This window comes from Pagrus pagrus (assembly GCF_965226575.1).
Source record: "Pagrus pagrus genome assembly, chromosome: 8".
Taxonomy (NCBI): domain Eukaryota; kingdom Metazoa; phylum Chordata; class Actinopteri; order Spariformes; family Sparidae; genus Pagrus; species Pagrus pagrus.
Window position 1 is genome coordinate 19,837,962 of NC_140192.1, and position 16,015 is coordinate 19,853,976.

At 41.3% G+C, this 16,015-nt stretch overlaps 1 protein-coding gene across 6 annotated transcripts in view; it reads left to right on the top strand.

Moving 5' to 3' along the window:
- The window catches only part of arvcfb (ARVCF delta catenin family member b), a 221,669-nt gene that overhangs the window by 84,436 nt on the left and 121,218 nt on the right, over positions 1 to 16,015 (top strand). For 4 of the 6 annotated variants that reach the window (XM_084358983.1, XM_084358981.1, XM_084358979.1 and 1 more), the window contains exons 3-5: positions 2,710 to 2,805; positions 9,526 to 9,616; positions 10,596 to 10,815. In XM_084358983.1, the coding sequence (XP_084215109.1) occupies positions 10,624 to 10,815 (192 nt within the window). In that variant the 5' untranslated portion in view covers positions 2,710 to 2,805; positions 9,526 to 9,616; positions 10,596 to 10,623. The remainder of the gene's footprint in view (positions 1 to 2,709; positions 2,806 to 9,525; positions 9,617 to 10,595; positions 10,816 to 16,015) is intronic. The other 2 variants (XM_084358980.1, XM_084358985.1) reach the window with 2 other exon arrangements.

Genomic DNA, 16,015 nt, shown 5'->3' on the forward strand with positions numbered 1-16,015 from the left:
GAGCCTATCTGTCCTTGAAGTGAACACACCCAGGAATCCCTGGAGAGGGAGAGATATTCTAATCCCAGAGCCAGCTAAAACCTGGAGAGGAAAGTTGACTTTGTATCGATTTTTTTTCTAACTCACTGTGGGTGTCTTCTGATCATAGTTAATGAAACATTGCATGGCTTCACTACTCACTGATGCCTATTTGCCCTGGAGTCAGAGCTGCATTTGGAGATACTTGTATTGCATAGAGATGCCTATACATTAAAGCTTAAAGCAGTGGTTCATATTTCTGATTTTAAGCATGAATTCATGAAGTTTAAAGTCACATAAGGTCAGTCGGCAATATTTTCTCTTTCAGGTTTTCAGAGAAATGTTGTCTGAGTATCAGTAGGGAAAAACTTAAAAGACAAAAACCTTTCTTTCACTATCATCTACTTAATTGACTGTTTTTTTTTGTCAGGAATCAGTCTGAGCCCCAGCTGAATCTGTGCACAACAGCTAATAATTTAAAATGAACTGCTGATGAACTCATTTTGGGAATTGTATTTTTGAAATAAATATTCCACTAAAGTGAAGTGTTTCTTGAAGTATGAGGCAATTTTTAAGAAACGATTACATCCCATTTAACCCATCATCTTGAAATTGAAGTTGGCCTGCGAGGACACGCGTGTAAGGGCGTGTTTGATTTCATCATCAGTGACATCTTCAAGGGTGCAGTCGATCCAGTGGTTTTGCTTCCAGGCTTTTGTTTTGTCAGCCATCAAAGGCAGCAGAGCCTCTGGACAGGTTGGTGTATATGGCAGAATGATTCATCCCATGGTATGAAGCATCAAAACCAATTTGCGCTGCAGTATTGGACACTGCTCTTTTTCTTTCCATGTGCCTGTGATGTCTATATTTCAGAGGTGATGCGGTGTGAATACTAAGGTCAGGCTGACATATTGGTTTGTTGAGAGTATCGAGTAAGTGTTGCCTCATTATTAGGAATCAGATATTGGGCAGACAACCTTCTGCCTCACATATTTAGTGAAGAATTGATAAGTAGACTATGTGAAGTTCTGCCTGAAATAACTCTTATTACTGTAGCAGCAGTAAAAGCCATTGTATTACTTGTTGCATATAATTGTATAATTATCAGGTTCTTCTTTGGAGAATATTAGTATCTGAATCCATTTGTTTTTGGGGATCAGCACAACTGGTATCAACACAACATGGAAATGCCTGAAGGAATATGTGTTAAGAACAGAAGAAGTAAGCTCAAGTTTCTTGGGCAAGGAATTCAGAAGCTACAGTAAGGAGCATTCTCAGGGAAGGCGTGTTCGGTCCACGAGGGGCCAGGAGTTCACAGATGTATTTTAGGGCTCAAACTAATTTAGTGCTGAACTTAATCAGTGAAATTCCTGAAATGAATTCTACAATGTAACTGATAGTGAAGGGAGGACAAAATTGGATTGATGTGGTCACGCTTCCTTCATTAAGATCCGTGATGTAATGTAGCTAAGTAAGTTTACTACTTACTTGTACTTTATTTTCCATTTCATGCTACTTTATACTTCTACTCCACTACATTTGGACATCAAATCTTGTACTTTTACTGCACTACATTTATTTGATAACTTTAGTAAGTTAGTTACTTTGTAGATTGCATGCTGCATCAGAGCTAAAGTGGTGCAATTTTAAATGAATTTATTTTTATCAGCAATAAAAAACTAAACAAAAAAACAGTGACTCTGATTATCATAAAAACAGTATTCAGTATAAACATCCATGTTAATATATGTATGATTTATTTCATCTTGTAATGTTGATACTTAAGTACATTTACCATCAGATACTTTGAGACTTTTACTTAAGTACTATTCATATGAGTGACTTTCAAGTATGATTTCTGGGTACTTTTTACAGCACTGCATGTTTTAGACCAACTGCTATCGAGAGAGAATGCCGTCCTGAAAATTAATCAGTGTATGTAAATTGACTGTAGCTCAGCAGGAGAAAATTGTTGGAAATTCAGCAGTTAAAGCAACATTGTGTAACTTTTTTTAACCTTGAAATAACAGCTTCAAAATCAATTTGATGGTACAGTGTCTTGTAATAGAGTGAATGGTGTCTCCGTCTCAGCCACACCGCCCTCCTATCACTTGTTTCTGCACTATGTAATCCTGTGAGAGAGTAAGATCACAGCATTACATACATGTTTACTTCAACATACACGTTTTCAAGACATGAAATTGTTACGAGGTAATGAGTTTTGTTTGCAGTTAGCACCTACATAACATCTGGCAAATTGATACAGACCTTGGATTTGTATTTACGACAGTAGTGTTGCACTCAGAAATTGTAGGAGGCGGCGAATCAAACAAAATGCCAATTTCTGCATTATGTTGCTTTAATGAGAGTGACACTGCTATTATCACTGGGTGTTATGAGTACATACAGTAGGGTGTCATTTAATGTGCCACAAAAGGAAGCCTGTAAACTTAAAGCAGTAGTGGGCCTAAAACCTAGCCTTGTGGTACACCACAAGTTAATGGCAGTAGAGGATGTAGTATCCCCTAGCTCTTGAGAGGGTACTATGCTTGATAGTAGAGCACTATCATTTTGAAGTTGTGAATCTGCTGTTCTCTATATGTGCTTACACATTGCATGAGAGCCCTATATTAACAATGCACAGTCAGCAGGTTGACTTATTTTCCATGTCCTTGTGTTCTTTATCCACAGATCTCCCCAGGCGGACTGAACAAACGAGTCGACTCTAACAGAGCTACGCCTGTCCTCAGTCTACTCGTGGTCTGACGGCACTCACCGACATCAAAGGTACACCCGCCTCTCTCTCTGCACCTCCAGCCTCCTTTAATCACTTTGTTCAGCTCATCATTGCAGTAATTACATTTCCCGACAGTTTTTTTTGGTTTGCAAATCCAAGACTTCACTTTCTCTGTTATCTCTCCTCGAGGGAGCTTCACTTTACTTCACTTCACTTTGTCGCCGAGGTGCCTTGTATGATTTTTATTTCAATACATTCAGGAGCTTTTTCCTCTGGGAAATGTGCTCTGATTTCAATAATTCACACCGTTGAATTGGCTCAGGTAAATGTCAGTTGAAAAGTGGTCTTAGTTCTCCACACAGTTTTTAGTGTATTTTAAGGCTGAACAGGAGAGGACATCTGTTCTCGCCCACTTTCTAAAGACAGACTTAGTTGTGTAATTGAGTAATTGAAGTCTGTCAGCTGTTGTGAGATACAGCTTGAGACCTAATTGCAATTAGGATGTCCTATATGCTTCAAAAGGCTTGCTTTTTTGCATGCCTTTGCTTTGAAAACCTGGAAAGACTCATTTGTGCCGCTTCTCTCTTAAAGAAGCTGGAGACAGTGGACTTTACAAGATGTTCATGTCTAACAAAGCTTTGTGCATTGCTCTAAGTGTGTTCAAAGTAACTTCATTACCTCATGAATATCTAGATGCTACTTGACTCTGAACCTTGACCTTCTTACTGTTGACTGTTTATAATAAAGGACCTGGAATGGAAGAGAGGGCATTTAAATCAGCTTATCACCTCCCATATACAGAATTCTAAAGCAGGTTTTCTATTGTGATAAATTGTATGTGTATCTTAATGAACTGTTACGACTCTTCCAAGAGACTAACAAAGAAGTGTATTTGCATTTAAAAGTATTTTTTTCCAGCCTGAAATCCCCCACATAGCAAGGCGGCTCAATGAAAAGGACTAAATAAAATATGGATGGTAAACAACAGCTGCACTTCTTTTCTTCTAGCTGTGAAAGTGATCAGCTATGGACTCCGTGCAACTCTCTTAAGCTTTGCTTATCCTGGCATCACTCAATAATACCCCTCTGGGCATTAACACTGGCTTTAATGTTCCTGAAACCAACAATGACTCGAATTATAAAGTGGTAGGAGATTCATTCCTGGTGACAGTGCATTTCTGTTTTGTTTTCTTTTGCATCTTTTTTAAAATGCTAGTCACTCACTATATCAGGGCAGTGCCACTTGAAATATTAGATTTGCTTTGGAAATGAAAATCCTCGCCAGGTAACCAGTCATGACATAGTTGCCTGCTTTACCATACTCCGTGGTAAAGTTGCCACCTACATCCGTTGTGCATTATGTTTGATTTATTTTCAAAGAGAGTGAGCTTGGTTTGCTTTGCTACAGTTACGCTCTTAAAAGCATTTTGAAAAATGGCAACACACAAACTGACTTTCATGTTCATGAGCAGTCCTTTTAAATAGTTGCAAACCTCATAAAAATCTCCCTGTTCATGAGCAGAAATTCCCAACACAGCAGATTGTCATAATGATGTATCACTTTCCTGTCAGTCACTCTCCATAAGAGCTTTGACATATTGGACAGCTTAGCCAAGGAGAAAAAATCTCTTAAGAGCCTGAAATTAGTGGCTATGCATGACAGTTTAAGGCACAGCAATATACCCTAATACCGCAAATTCGCCCTCTGACTATTTAAATATATTATCATCAAAAGCAAATGCAAGTAGATTGAAGACTGCTGCCACCAAGGTATCCACGCAAACCCACACACAGCAGGAGGAGGAGCAGGTGTTTTTAAGTCCCTAATCATACCACGGAGAGCTGCATCCTCAGATGGGCATCAGATGGGTTTAGACAAGGAATTAATTTGAGCTGCAATTACAGCCTCTAGAAAGGGGCAAATTGGTGGCAAGGGGGGAAGAAGGACCCCACCACCAAACTAGTCCCTAATCAGGTGAATGCATCCCTAACTCAATATCGGGCACTGATGGTCACACTCAATTATCCTCATCCCTTACCTCCCAATCTGTTCCCCCATCCCCCTAATGACCTCCTACTCAAACCACTCAAGACACTCGGCTTCTGCTCTGGCCAGCACCTCAGTAGATAGTCCTTCTTTGTCTCTGGCTGGACTCTTGGAAGAAGACAGATTGAAGGTCCACTGTGAAGGATTTAGGGGGATCTATTGCAAATTTAGAATATAGTAATCATAATAATCATCGTTTTTGTGTTTTTCCATTAGTGTGTAATCACTTGAAAAGGATTTTTTGTATTAAGTTATCTTAGAATGAGCATTTTTTTTTTATCTACAGCAGGAGCAAGTACTTTTCCAGTCCACCATGTTTCTACAGTAGCCCAGAATGGACAAACCAAACACTGTCTCAAGAGATGGCCTTTCGCATATTTCATGTGTTAGAGGTGATTGCTGGGGAAGATGGCAAGGCAAGAGGCATTCAGTTGCAATCTGAAACCTCATCGCTGCATGCCATCCCTATGTGCTAGGGCACCGTTGAAGAAATAGTTTACATTTTTGGAGACTAATTTGCTTTCAGAGTACAGCGGAAAGATCCATACCCCTCTCATGTTTGTCCTTTAAATATGAAGCTACAGTCAACAGCAGGTTAGCATAGCTTAGCATAGAGACTGGATTGAGGGCAAACCACCAACCTGGCTCTGTTAAAATGTAAAACATCTGAAACTCTCTAAGCATGTTATACCTCGCCTGATACATACAACCTCATGAAATGATAAATTATTGTTTATACACCAATTTTGTGTTTGTTAAACAAACAAGATAGAGATGCCTGTAGGCAAATTTTGTTACCTTAGGACAGACCCAGCTTTGGCTAAATTATCAACTGTTGGCAATAGCTTTTAGCATACATACATGAGAGTGGTTTCAATCGAACTCTTTGCAAGAAAACAAATTAGCCAATTTCCGAAAATGTTGAAGTATTTGTTGAAGATATAATTAATGAGATGAAGAGTATTGAGTGTTGGGTTGCCTTGTGGTCAAGCTGTACTTGGCATAGTTCCATGTTGGTCGTAACAAAGTGGCAGTAAGACATGACAGCAGTAAATTTAGTTGTATAATGTCAGTTGACTGCACACAATAGTCAGTCCAACTGGGCCAGTTTGTGATGCTTTTCACCAGAGGATACCAAAGGAACAAGCGAGGCAAAAGATCAAATGTCAGTTAGTCCAGCTTCCTCTGGTCAGAGTGCTTTCATGTTGCTCATGGCAGAAAAGTTTCCATACACACAAAGCAAGAATTTCATCTTTGCAATGGGGGAACCACCAAGGCAGATGGTGACATTCTTCTCCCTTGCAGCCCTATTTTTGTGATTTAGTTGGGATGTCATACATAGTAAGATAACCAGACCTCTAGCTGCTTGCTCATTTAAAGGTGCTCTTGAGAATAACATCACTTAAATGCCTGGCAGTTTGCTACAGTAGGGGGTATGATGGCAGAGAGTGTTGTCATTGGAAGATTTGTTTTAGGGGAGGACCTGATGAATAAGGTGCCAAAGATTTATGGCTGGATTTTCCAACAAGCCTTTGAAGTGAGCGAACACTGAATCTCATCTCCCCGATCCACACTAAAAATTGTGGTCGTGTGTGTGTGGATATATTTATTACTGTGCTATTTTTAGAGCTGAGGGTTTGTGCTGAGGAGCATTTATACTTGAGGAAGAGCCTTGCAGCAGCACGAGTGAAGCTGGTAGTGAGGCGCTGCATCAACTCCACACATGGAATGTGAGCCTGTTTTTTCCTTTTAATTAAAGATGTTTACGCCTTAAGTTTAGTCAAATCCAACACGCTTCCCTTTGATTAATTAAACATTTTCATTTTTTTTTATCTCATCGTTTGATTTGTGATCACACCCTCCACTCATAAACTTCCAAGTCACATCCATCAATGACACTCTTGTCCTTGGAGTTGTGCTTTGATATGTTTCCACCGCATAAAGTTGGGACTAACTAGGGCGTGCACAACTGAGGATGAGGTTAAATGTGCAGACCTTGGCTGTGTTTGTATCCCCTCTGACTCAGGCCATTAGCAAACATCTGTTGAACCAAAGCTTTAAAGAACCAGGGCTGTCATGGTGGCAGAGGGGAATTCTTCAGATGCCCCTCCCTGTGCTATTTTAAGTAGGCCCAGAAGTTGTAGTTTAATGATAAGCTGTGGGGCGTAGCTGACATGCTTGCCATATTATTCCCTTTATGACTCAGGAAGCAAAGGCTACGTTGCCCCCCAACCCTCTAGGGGTGTGAATCATTAGAGTCCCTCATCAACTATTTCCAATCAACATGGCTTTTGGTGCCCTATTGCTGTCGGTTATCCCAAGTAGTGGATAGCTTTGAAAATAGGCAAGCATGCTATTTTTGCAAGGAGCTTTTACCCAGCACTGTTTCATTTTTGAACCTGCATTACCGGCTGATGACTGTAAACTCATGCCAGTATTTTAGTGGGAACAGTGTTTCAGAGATTCCTGATTTGAGAAGGAGAAAAACAGGCTGATGAGAGTACATGAGTGTGAGATCGTGTTCCAATATGAGCGTAAAGAATCAATAGGAACCTTTACTCTCATTCATATGGATGTGGAGTTTAACTTTTAAAGCACAGGCTCCTCAGCAAGCATTGCCTTCTGAAGAAGAGTGAAGGAAGAGTAGTGTCAGACGAGACTCCGCTCCAGATAAATAAATGATCAGCGCGTAACAAACTTCAAAGAGGGATTGTGTGCTTCAAAGGGAATAACGGCCTCACGCTCACCAGGACCTGTAGTGAACAGTGAATCTTAGAGACACTCTGTTACTATAATCCGATCTGTTTGAGATTTCAGTAGTTGCACCTGCATCGATCATCCCTTGCTGAGTCAAACCACCCCTCCTCAATCTTTGTCTGTTTCAGTGGCTAAATGCTTGAATATAATGTTTCCCTGACTCAGCCTAATTTCTTCTGTTTTTTGCAAAGCACCTTCTTGTTTACCCTCGTGCTGCCTAAATAAGTACTCACCTTGAATTTCTGCTTAAAGCCCCAATTCATAATATGGACACATGCAGTCATCTCACCACAGGTACTTTGTCCTTAAAATGTTTTTATACTGACTGGCCTGAGTTGACCCGGCTGATTGCTTAACAAACAGCAACTTCTTTCGCTTTTTGAATGAAAAGTCCAGTCCAAGGCCAAGACGTTATGCCACATCCATATACTGTAGAAGAGAAAACATTACTTGTGCTGTGTCTGTGAAGGCTTTGCTTGAAAGAGAGTGTAAAATGTTTTGTAAAATAGACATGGCCTGGATCAACCCACTTTGGGGCAATATGGCAAAAACGATCTCTCAATTTCCAAACTTTGTTGCTAGTTAAGAAAGTAGTGTGCCCATACCATACCTTAACCCTGGTTTATTTACCATTATATTTATCATTATCAGGATCTTTCCCAAACCTTGACCATGCTGTAGTTGGCATGCACCAATATTGTAGGAGAAAGTGATTTATAAAAATGTACATGAATTATTAAACAAATGTTGTCATTGAACGTAATTCAGAGTTTTGCAGGATCCACCAACATCAGTGTTTTGTCTGGTGTGTCTACAAAATAAAATAAAAATGCAGGAATTTGGGGCATTTTTCTTGTCCAGGGCGCTCCAGTGGCTGGCAGGTTGATAATCCAACCTTCAATACACATGTAGTTTCAGTAAAGAAGATTTATGACAATGGTAGTGAAGCATACTCCTGTACTGTACTTAAGTACAATTTCGATACTTGTCCTTCACTTGATGATTTCCATTTTCTGCTTCTTTATAGGCAAATATTGTACCTTTTACTCCTTACTTTAATTCGACAGCTTTAGTTAGTATTTACTTTGCAGGTTTAGTTTAATATAGTCAACAAATAAATTACAATGGAGATTAGGATAAAACTTTATGGATCCCAAGCGATTTAGCAGGTGGGTCGGGTACCAAACTCTGTATTTTTAAGGGTACAGACCAAATTACTTCAGCACTAGTAAGAATTCACATTAAATCAATGAGTGCCACATTTTGCTTCCTGAGAATGCATCTTTAAAGTAACAATATAGAGAGAAAGAGAGAGAGAGAGAGAGATGTTGGAGATAACTGGCCACCGGCTATGCCTGTAACTCCTTACCAACATGCTAAACTGTATGTGAGGTATTTTAGTATGTCTGAAACCTTAGTATGAAATCAATGGTATGTGAGTAGCACCTACACTGGTATCGGTGAACGGTACCCAACCATACTTCGAAGATAAACTATATAAAGTAGTTAAAGCACCTTTACCAGCTTTGACATTAGAGTGATGAACACATAAATGCCTCAATAATTATAATTCAGGAATAACCTTTAATATACACTATTCTGACATGTGTCAGTCTGCATAATGAGTATAGAGTATAGTATATTTATACTATAGTATATAGTATATTTTGATGCTAATACCTTTGTAGTTTTTTGCAATAGCATATTTCTACATCGTAGTACTGCCACAGTATTTGGAGTACAAGAGCTGAGTACTTCTTTCACGTCCATCTGTTATTTTAAAATGTGTGTAGATGATACTTTGCTCATTTTCAAATACTTTTTTGCACCTGTTTGATTAGATTTGGGTTTATGAATACAACCCAGTCAGAAGAACCATGTGCTGTGTGTTGCTTTTCATTTCTGTTTTAACTTCTGGCCTTTTCTCTCTTGTCTTCCCTTTGTTTTTCTTCCCCCTCTCTCCCAGCTCTCCGTTCTTCTTGCTCTCTCATCCTTCTGCTTCTGTTAGAGTGGGGGATGTCTGTTTTCTAACACCTCTCAGCCTGCTTATCCACTAGGTCTGTATTGCTGTGGATTGATATTTCCAGCCCCATTTGTTATTGTGCCGTCAACCCCCTTGATATCACGCCACCATCATTTATGGATATCAGGGTCTGTGTGACAGCGATACGCACTGTGGCTACCAACTGTTATCTAAAAATCATGATTGTTTATGATAGACAGTGAATGTGTGTAATACTTGTCGCTGGTTTCCGTATGGCTGGTCTGTGGGAAGCTTGCATGTGTTGGATTTGTGCCTGCACCAGTGCTTGTGTGTCAAAATGCATTATGGCTCTGTGCATGACTATATCCAATGACAGCGCCATTCCTCCATGCTGGCTGCTATTGTTCATTTGTAGGGGTGAGATCATTCCTTTCCACCTTTTGGATGTCCAGAAATGTGAGTGTGCGCTGTTATGTTTCATTCCCTTTGTTGTCCTTGGAATCAGTGGATCATATATCCATTTTGCTGCACTGATGTTCCAGCAAAAAATCTATTTCATTGTATCCATGGTGCCGGGATTGTTTTAATTACAATAAAGGCTCAAAGATCTGAACGCAAACAGATAATTGGCACCCAGCAGAGAATCCTCTCAGCTCAATATATTTGCTATGCTGGGCTTGGAGAGTCAGAGACTTCTCCATGCAGTCACCCTTTGTGGGGAGAATTTGAGCTTGTACAGTCAAACCTAAACAGTTTTGACTGTAACGGATAGACTCTCTGTATCTTACCTCTCCAGTCATCTAGTAACTATCCCAATCATTTCATTTTGATCTGTTGTGGTGTCTTTTTTTCATGATGGTTATGTAAAGCGTGTGCTGTATGCCAAATCATCAATTTCCCATCTTGGCCAATAAGAGTCTTGTCTTTGACTTTGAACTTGAGGCATGCATCAGCGTGTCAATGCCACTCACCCAGCCTGCTGGCTCAGGGTGTCTTTAATGACCTGGTGCCCCCTCCTCCCCCTTCTCTTCCCTCCCTTCCCAACTTGGAAGATCTGTACAACTGCAACCAACATCGGACATGGAGGACTATGATGTTCGCTCAGCCGCCAGCATCCTGGCCTCAGTGAAAGAGCAGGAGGCGCGTTTTGAGCAGCTGACCCGAGCCCTTGAAGAGGAGCGTCGCAACGTCACCCTGCAGTTAGAGCGCGCCAACCTGCCTCCCAACCCCCCTACCAGCCAACCGCTAGCATGGCAGCAGGTGGTGATGCAGGTAAATGATGCCAGCATGCTGGCAAACCCATCCCCAGCCATTTTCAACCACCAACTTGCAATACCATGTGTCTGCCTCCCTGCCTACCTCTCTAAAGAGACACTCTCCTGCTCCCTCCTTCCATCTGAGCAAGCTCATTCCACCATCATGTTTGCTCACGGTCATTGCTTTTCATCATTGGTGGGACTCAATAATCTCTGTGTTCAATTTCTCTGTGATTTGGGACACTTGCTCCCTTTGTCTGTACCCACTGTCCTGACTGTTGTGCAATAATCTGCCCTGTGGTGACTCATCTTTAAAAGCAAGCTGATGAGATTCAACCTCTCATTCTGTCTTCCTTCGCCTCCTCCTTCTACGCGACTGCTTGCCATCCAATCCCATCTCCTTTCGCCCACTGGTCTTTGATATTGTCTGGTGGTGCTGCTGATTGGATGTGGCCTTTCGCCCAGCTCTGGCCAGCGTCTTGGGGACATTAGAGTCCTGGCCAGCGTTCCTGTCAATGCTGGCCGACTCTGCAGGAGCAGGAAACGTAAGATGTACAAATGAGACAGCTGTAATCTCCTAAAAATGTCAGTAGTCACAACAGCTCATAGATTTACATACTTCAAACTGCTAGCTGCCACACTGACTGGAAAATGTTTAAGTTAGAGTCAACACTTCCTGTGATAATAACTACATAACATCATATCATATAATATATGGATATTCTCAGACCTTTCTCCTGTTTTTACTCTAAGGTATGATCACTTCTGACAGACCGTACACATGTTTTACTAACTAGAATGTGAAAGCACAATTTGGCAATGCAGCACCTGTAGCACTTAGATACATCACCTTTAATCACTGTGAGGGAGGCAGTCTCATGTATTATTGATAGAGTAACGCTTGCTGAGATGAACTGTTTTGCCCACATTTACCTGTAGTTGTATTTGCCTGCAGTCACATTTTGTTAACAGTCGGAGTCAGTGTTCATTTTTAAAGGGCTTGCTGCCAATTTGGTCTCATGAGGGGATAATGAAGAGGATACAGGAAAGGTATAGAAGGGTGAAGCACACTCGTCATCCCCTCAACCACCAGTAGGGTAATCTGCTGCTTGTGTGTGTGTGTGTAAGAGAGTGTGATGCCCTCCTCATAAACTGGTCCATGATTTGCTGGGCAGTGCTTAACATGACAGGCGGTGAATTAACCTGCTTTCTCATGCTATCACTCACAGATCAGACTCACAGGTTGCCCCACACCCGGGCTGTTTGCACATTGTGGAGCCAATTGGGCGTGACAGGGTACCGCTCACGTAAACCCTGCCCCGTTTTACATCCAACGTCATTCGATCACCAGGCAGTGGACCGTTTGCTTTATCCAAAACACCTATAAATGCCAAAGCAAATTGAATGCAGAGGTGTGAGGGGGTTGATCAGTGTCTGCTTTAGGGCAAACAGCACCTGAACGCTTGGCAGCACATGTGCTCGGCCTTGAGCCAGAAGGTGCTACGTCCTGTGTCAGCGTGTGTGTGTGTGTGTGCGTGCTGCACCTGGAGACTCACTCCTTCACATAATGAGGAGGTATGAGCGATGAGGAATGCATCAAGTTGTTCTCTTTCTATCTGTCTCCTTCTTGCTTCCCCCCCACACACTCACACAGTCCCCAGGCTGCATGATGGATTAAAATGGAGCATGGATCAGTAACTCAAGGTTCAGATTCTCAACCTCAGGGCCAAACTCAGTGGGGCCTGCCATTATTTAAAGTTAGGGTCAGAAAAGGAAAAGTGGACCGAGTGTGATTAATGAAATCAGATGCAAGTAGATGCCTAATGAGAGTGATAAGCCACTGATGTAGATAGTGCTCTGCTTCACAGCACTCACCTCGGAACAGATTGGGTCCAAACACCAGCAGGAAGCAAACACTTTTATCTGCCTTCGTCATTTAGATCAGTATTGTCAGCATTTTAACACAGGCAAGCTAAAGAGAGCACACCCAGTGGTTAGCAAATAAACATGAAAATTATCTTCAGTTCCCAGAGATTGGTGCAGATTATTTTACAGCACACCACTGTATGATTGGTCACTTCAAACACAGCTGTCAAATGCTCAACAATACTTTTTATTTTTTCATCAATCCACATCCCTCAGTTTGGCGAGTTTTAACACAGCAGGCTCTTCTGTCCAGTGCGGCCTAGATGTTGAGTGAGGCACGGCCCTGGACAGCAGCCAAATGACTCAAATAAGTCATACAGTGATGGTTTGACAGTGTTAAGCAGAAATATAGCAGTCCTTTCCCCCTTTAAATTTAAAGTCAAAGAGATTTGTAGCCTTCCTAGATGCTGAGTTTGATGGCAGATCTTTTGGCTAATGTTCATGTTAACATAAGCATTTTGCACAATAGGGACTGGGTTTTACCAGATCTGGAGGCGTGGCCCTAGAGATGGTAATGTTTGTTAGTTTGTTGAAATAAATGAAAAATAATGAAATCTCAGTATATATTGGATGGATTGCCATGACTCATCTAGCACCACCATGAGGTGAACATTTTTGTTCTTTTTCAAATACCTCAACAACTGTTGTTGGATGGTTTACCATGGATGCCATTTGTATAGACATTCATGGTGCCCAGAGGATGAATCCTAATGATTTTGGTGATTCTCTGACTTGTCATCCAGCAATCCAAGCCGGTAAAATGTTTCACTAATTCAGTGAAATATCAAAATAACTTCCAGATGAATTGGCAGAATGTTTACGTCAGATATTCATGGTTTCCTGACTATGAATATTCATTACTTTTCATTTAGTGCGATTATCTGCTTAAAATTTTAATTCATCCAATACTTGGTTGATGACTAAATACTTGCCAATTACTACATTACCAGCATCTTCAGATATACATTGTGCTTGGTGATACTGAGCCAAGACAAGACACTACAGCTGCTGACCCTTGGCCTTGATGAACCATAAAGAAAATTTGAGACAAGAATTGAAACTTTTCAGCGATTCCATGTTGTTGTCTTTGCTCATGAACGATGCTGCATTGTTCTCTAGGATTTAAAATGGTCCTAAATAACAACAAAATCCCAACCATCAATAATTCCCCCTCTGATATTAACACAAGTCAAAGCGCTCAGCATGGAGTGAATACAACTAAATGGGAATGAATATTGTGGTATATTTTGGCCTTGCACAATGTTAACATAGGATATAATGGTATATTGTATATTGTACTGGAACAATGAATGTGGGAGAGGTTCTTGTAAACAGAATTGGCCTACTTTCAGAGACCCTTAATTTAATTCTGACCCTCATTCACTTCAATATAACACTTTACGCCAAGGAAGAGAATGAGAGTGTTTACGCTGTGCCGTCCTTTTGAGAAACATCAGAACAATGCTGTCAGACACTCCATTAGCTTTCCTGATGTAATTATCCGTAGAGATTCAGTGACACGGACCGGGACGTCTTTGAATCTGCATCCATCGACAGCCACAACATGTGACCACTCACATGTTACTATCCTACTTTCTCCATTTGATATTGCGCTGCCCTGTGGTAATTGATTTTTGCCTGAAGGAGCGTTATCGCCAAGGCTCTGAAAGGTCAAGTGGTGCATGGTGACAGTTCTATGTGTGGGGAAAGGCAGACAGCACTCAGACATCCACGTCTGTTTGGAGCTGAGGGAGAAGGTGACCTCATTTCATATACACCAGACTCCTAATCTATCTACCCATGGCCGCTGCCCAGCAGCACATGCACAGATCTCATCTCGCGGGTGCATACAATCGACTGGCTTCATTGAAAGGGAAACTTGGGATAATTTCTCGCACTGTGGATATCATTAAATGTTGGTGTTTGGTATTCAGATGCTATATTCAGAGGGCTGCTAGCATTGCAGAGGCATATCATCCCCTTGTGCAAATGTTGTGGGAAGTTTTCAAAGGGTTGTGAGCTTTAGAGAAGGGAACAGTGCAGCCTTTGATCTGTGCTGCTGTCTGTGGTGAAGATGTACAGGCCCTGCGATGGCACTACAGCACTCAACCAACAATCGCTCCAGCCGCCCTCCACCCACTTTCATCCCCATAGCCCCCACAATCCTGTCTAGGAACAATGGACACAAAGGGCTGAGGGTGCTATAGCGACAGAAGATCTATCCTTCCACTGGCAGGGCCCGGGAGCCCCTGTACCCTCGTAAATCACCTGCCTAACAATGAGCCTTAGTTTACCCCCTCCCCTCTTCTACTTTCCCCTGTCTACTTCTCTAACTGTGCCATCAGAAACCTTCTCTCCTCCCATAAACATCCTAATTACCTTGGCGTGAAAGTGCCTTCTTTGTTTATTTCTGTATACCGCACTGTTCCCGTACCCCCTGATGCCACTTTCTCTTATATTGTAGTTTTTTGGTGCAGCCTGCAGAAAACGTCACCACACCACTTCTTCTCACAGTCATAATAAGTCAGTACGGTCTAAAAACACACACATCATACACGTAACGCTACAATCAGCAGAACTTACTCTTTGAAGAGGGAGTAGGATCTTCAGTGTCCACTGAGGGTAAACTTAGAGAAAAACTTCAGATCTTAGTTCATTGAAACTTTCAGACTTTTTTCAGTATCTCAAGAAATATTGAAGCCTGTCACCTTGTTTGACTCTGCAGAAGACAGTATACTGTATACACAGTAACAATAACATAAACAGTAGACCACACTGACTAGACTTGATCTTCATTACTAATGCAGCATGACTAAATGAGTTAAACTTACAGCCAACTAATTCCCAAATACTTCCAAAAACTGATATTTTGTGAAATAAAGAGATTCAATTACAGATAGTAGCTTTGAGTTTCATTTCTACTCAATGCAACATTCTTGCTCACATTTTCACATGAAGCAATATCTCCTTGTTACACTCTTGTCACCGGCTGACCATCTATAATTTGTGAGTGGTTCAGTCAAATACCAATTTTTCCTTCTCTGATTGTTTCATCTGAATAACTATCAGTGGCTTGAAGAGGTAAAATTATGGAGTATTTCATAAGAAAGACACAACGATTGGAGATAAGATAAACCTAATTCATTTTCTAACTATCTCTCACCCTTTTGAGAGTCCAGAGGCAGGTGTAAATGAGACAGACAGTACTGGAGTTCAGGTAGGAGAATGGATTGTTCAATAATCTTGGGCATGTCAAGGCCTGAAGGGCTGAAAAGGCAATGCACTCCATT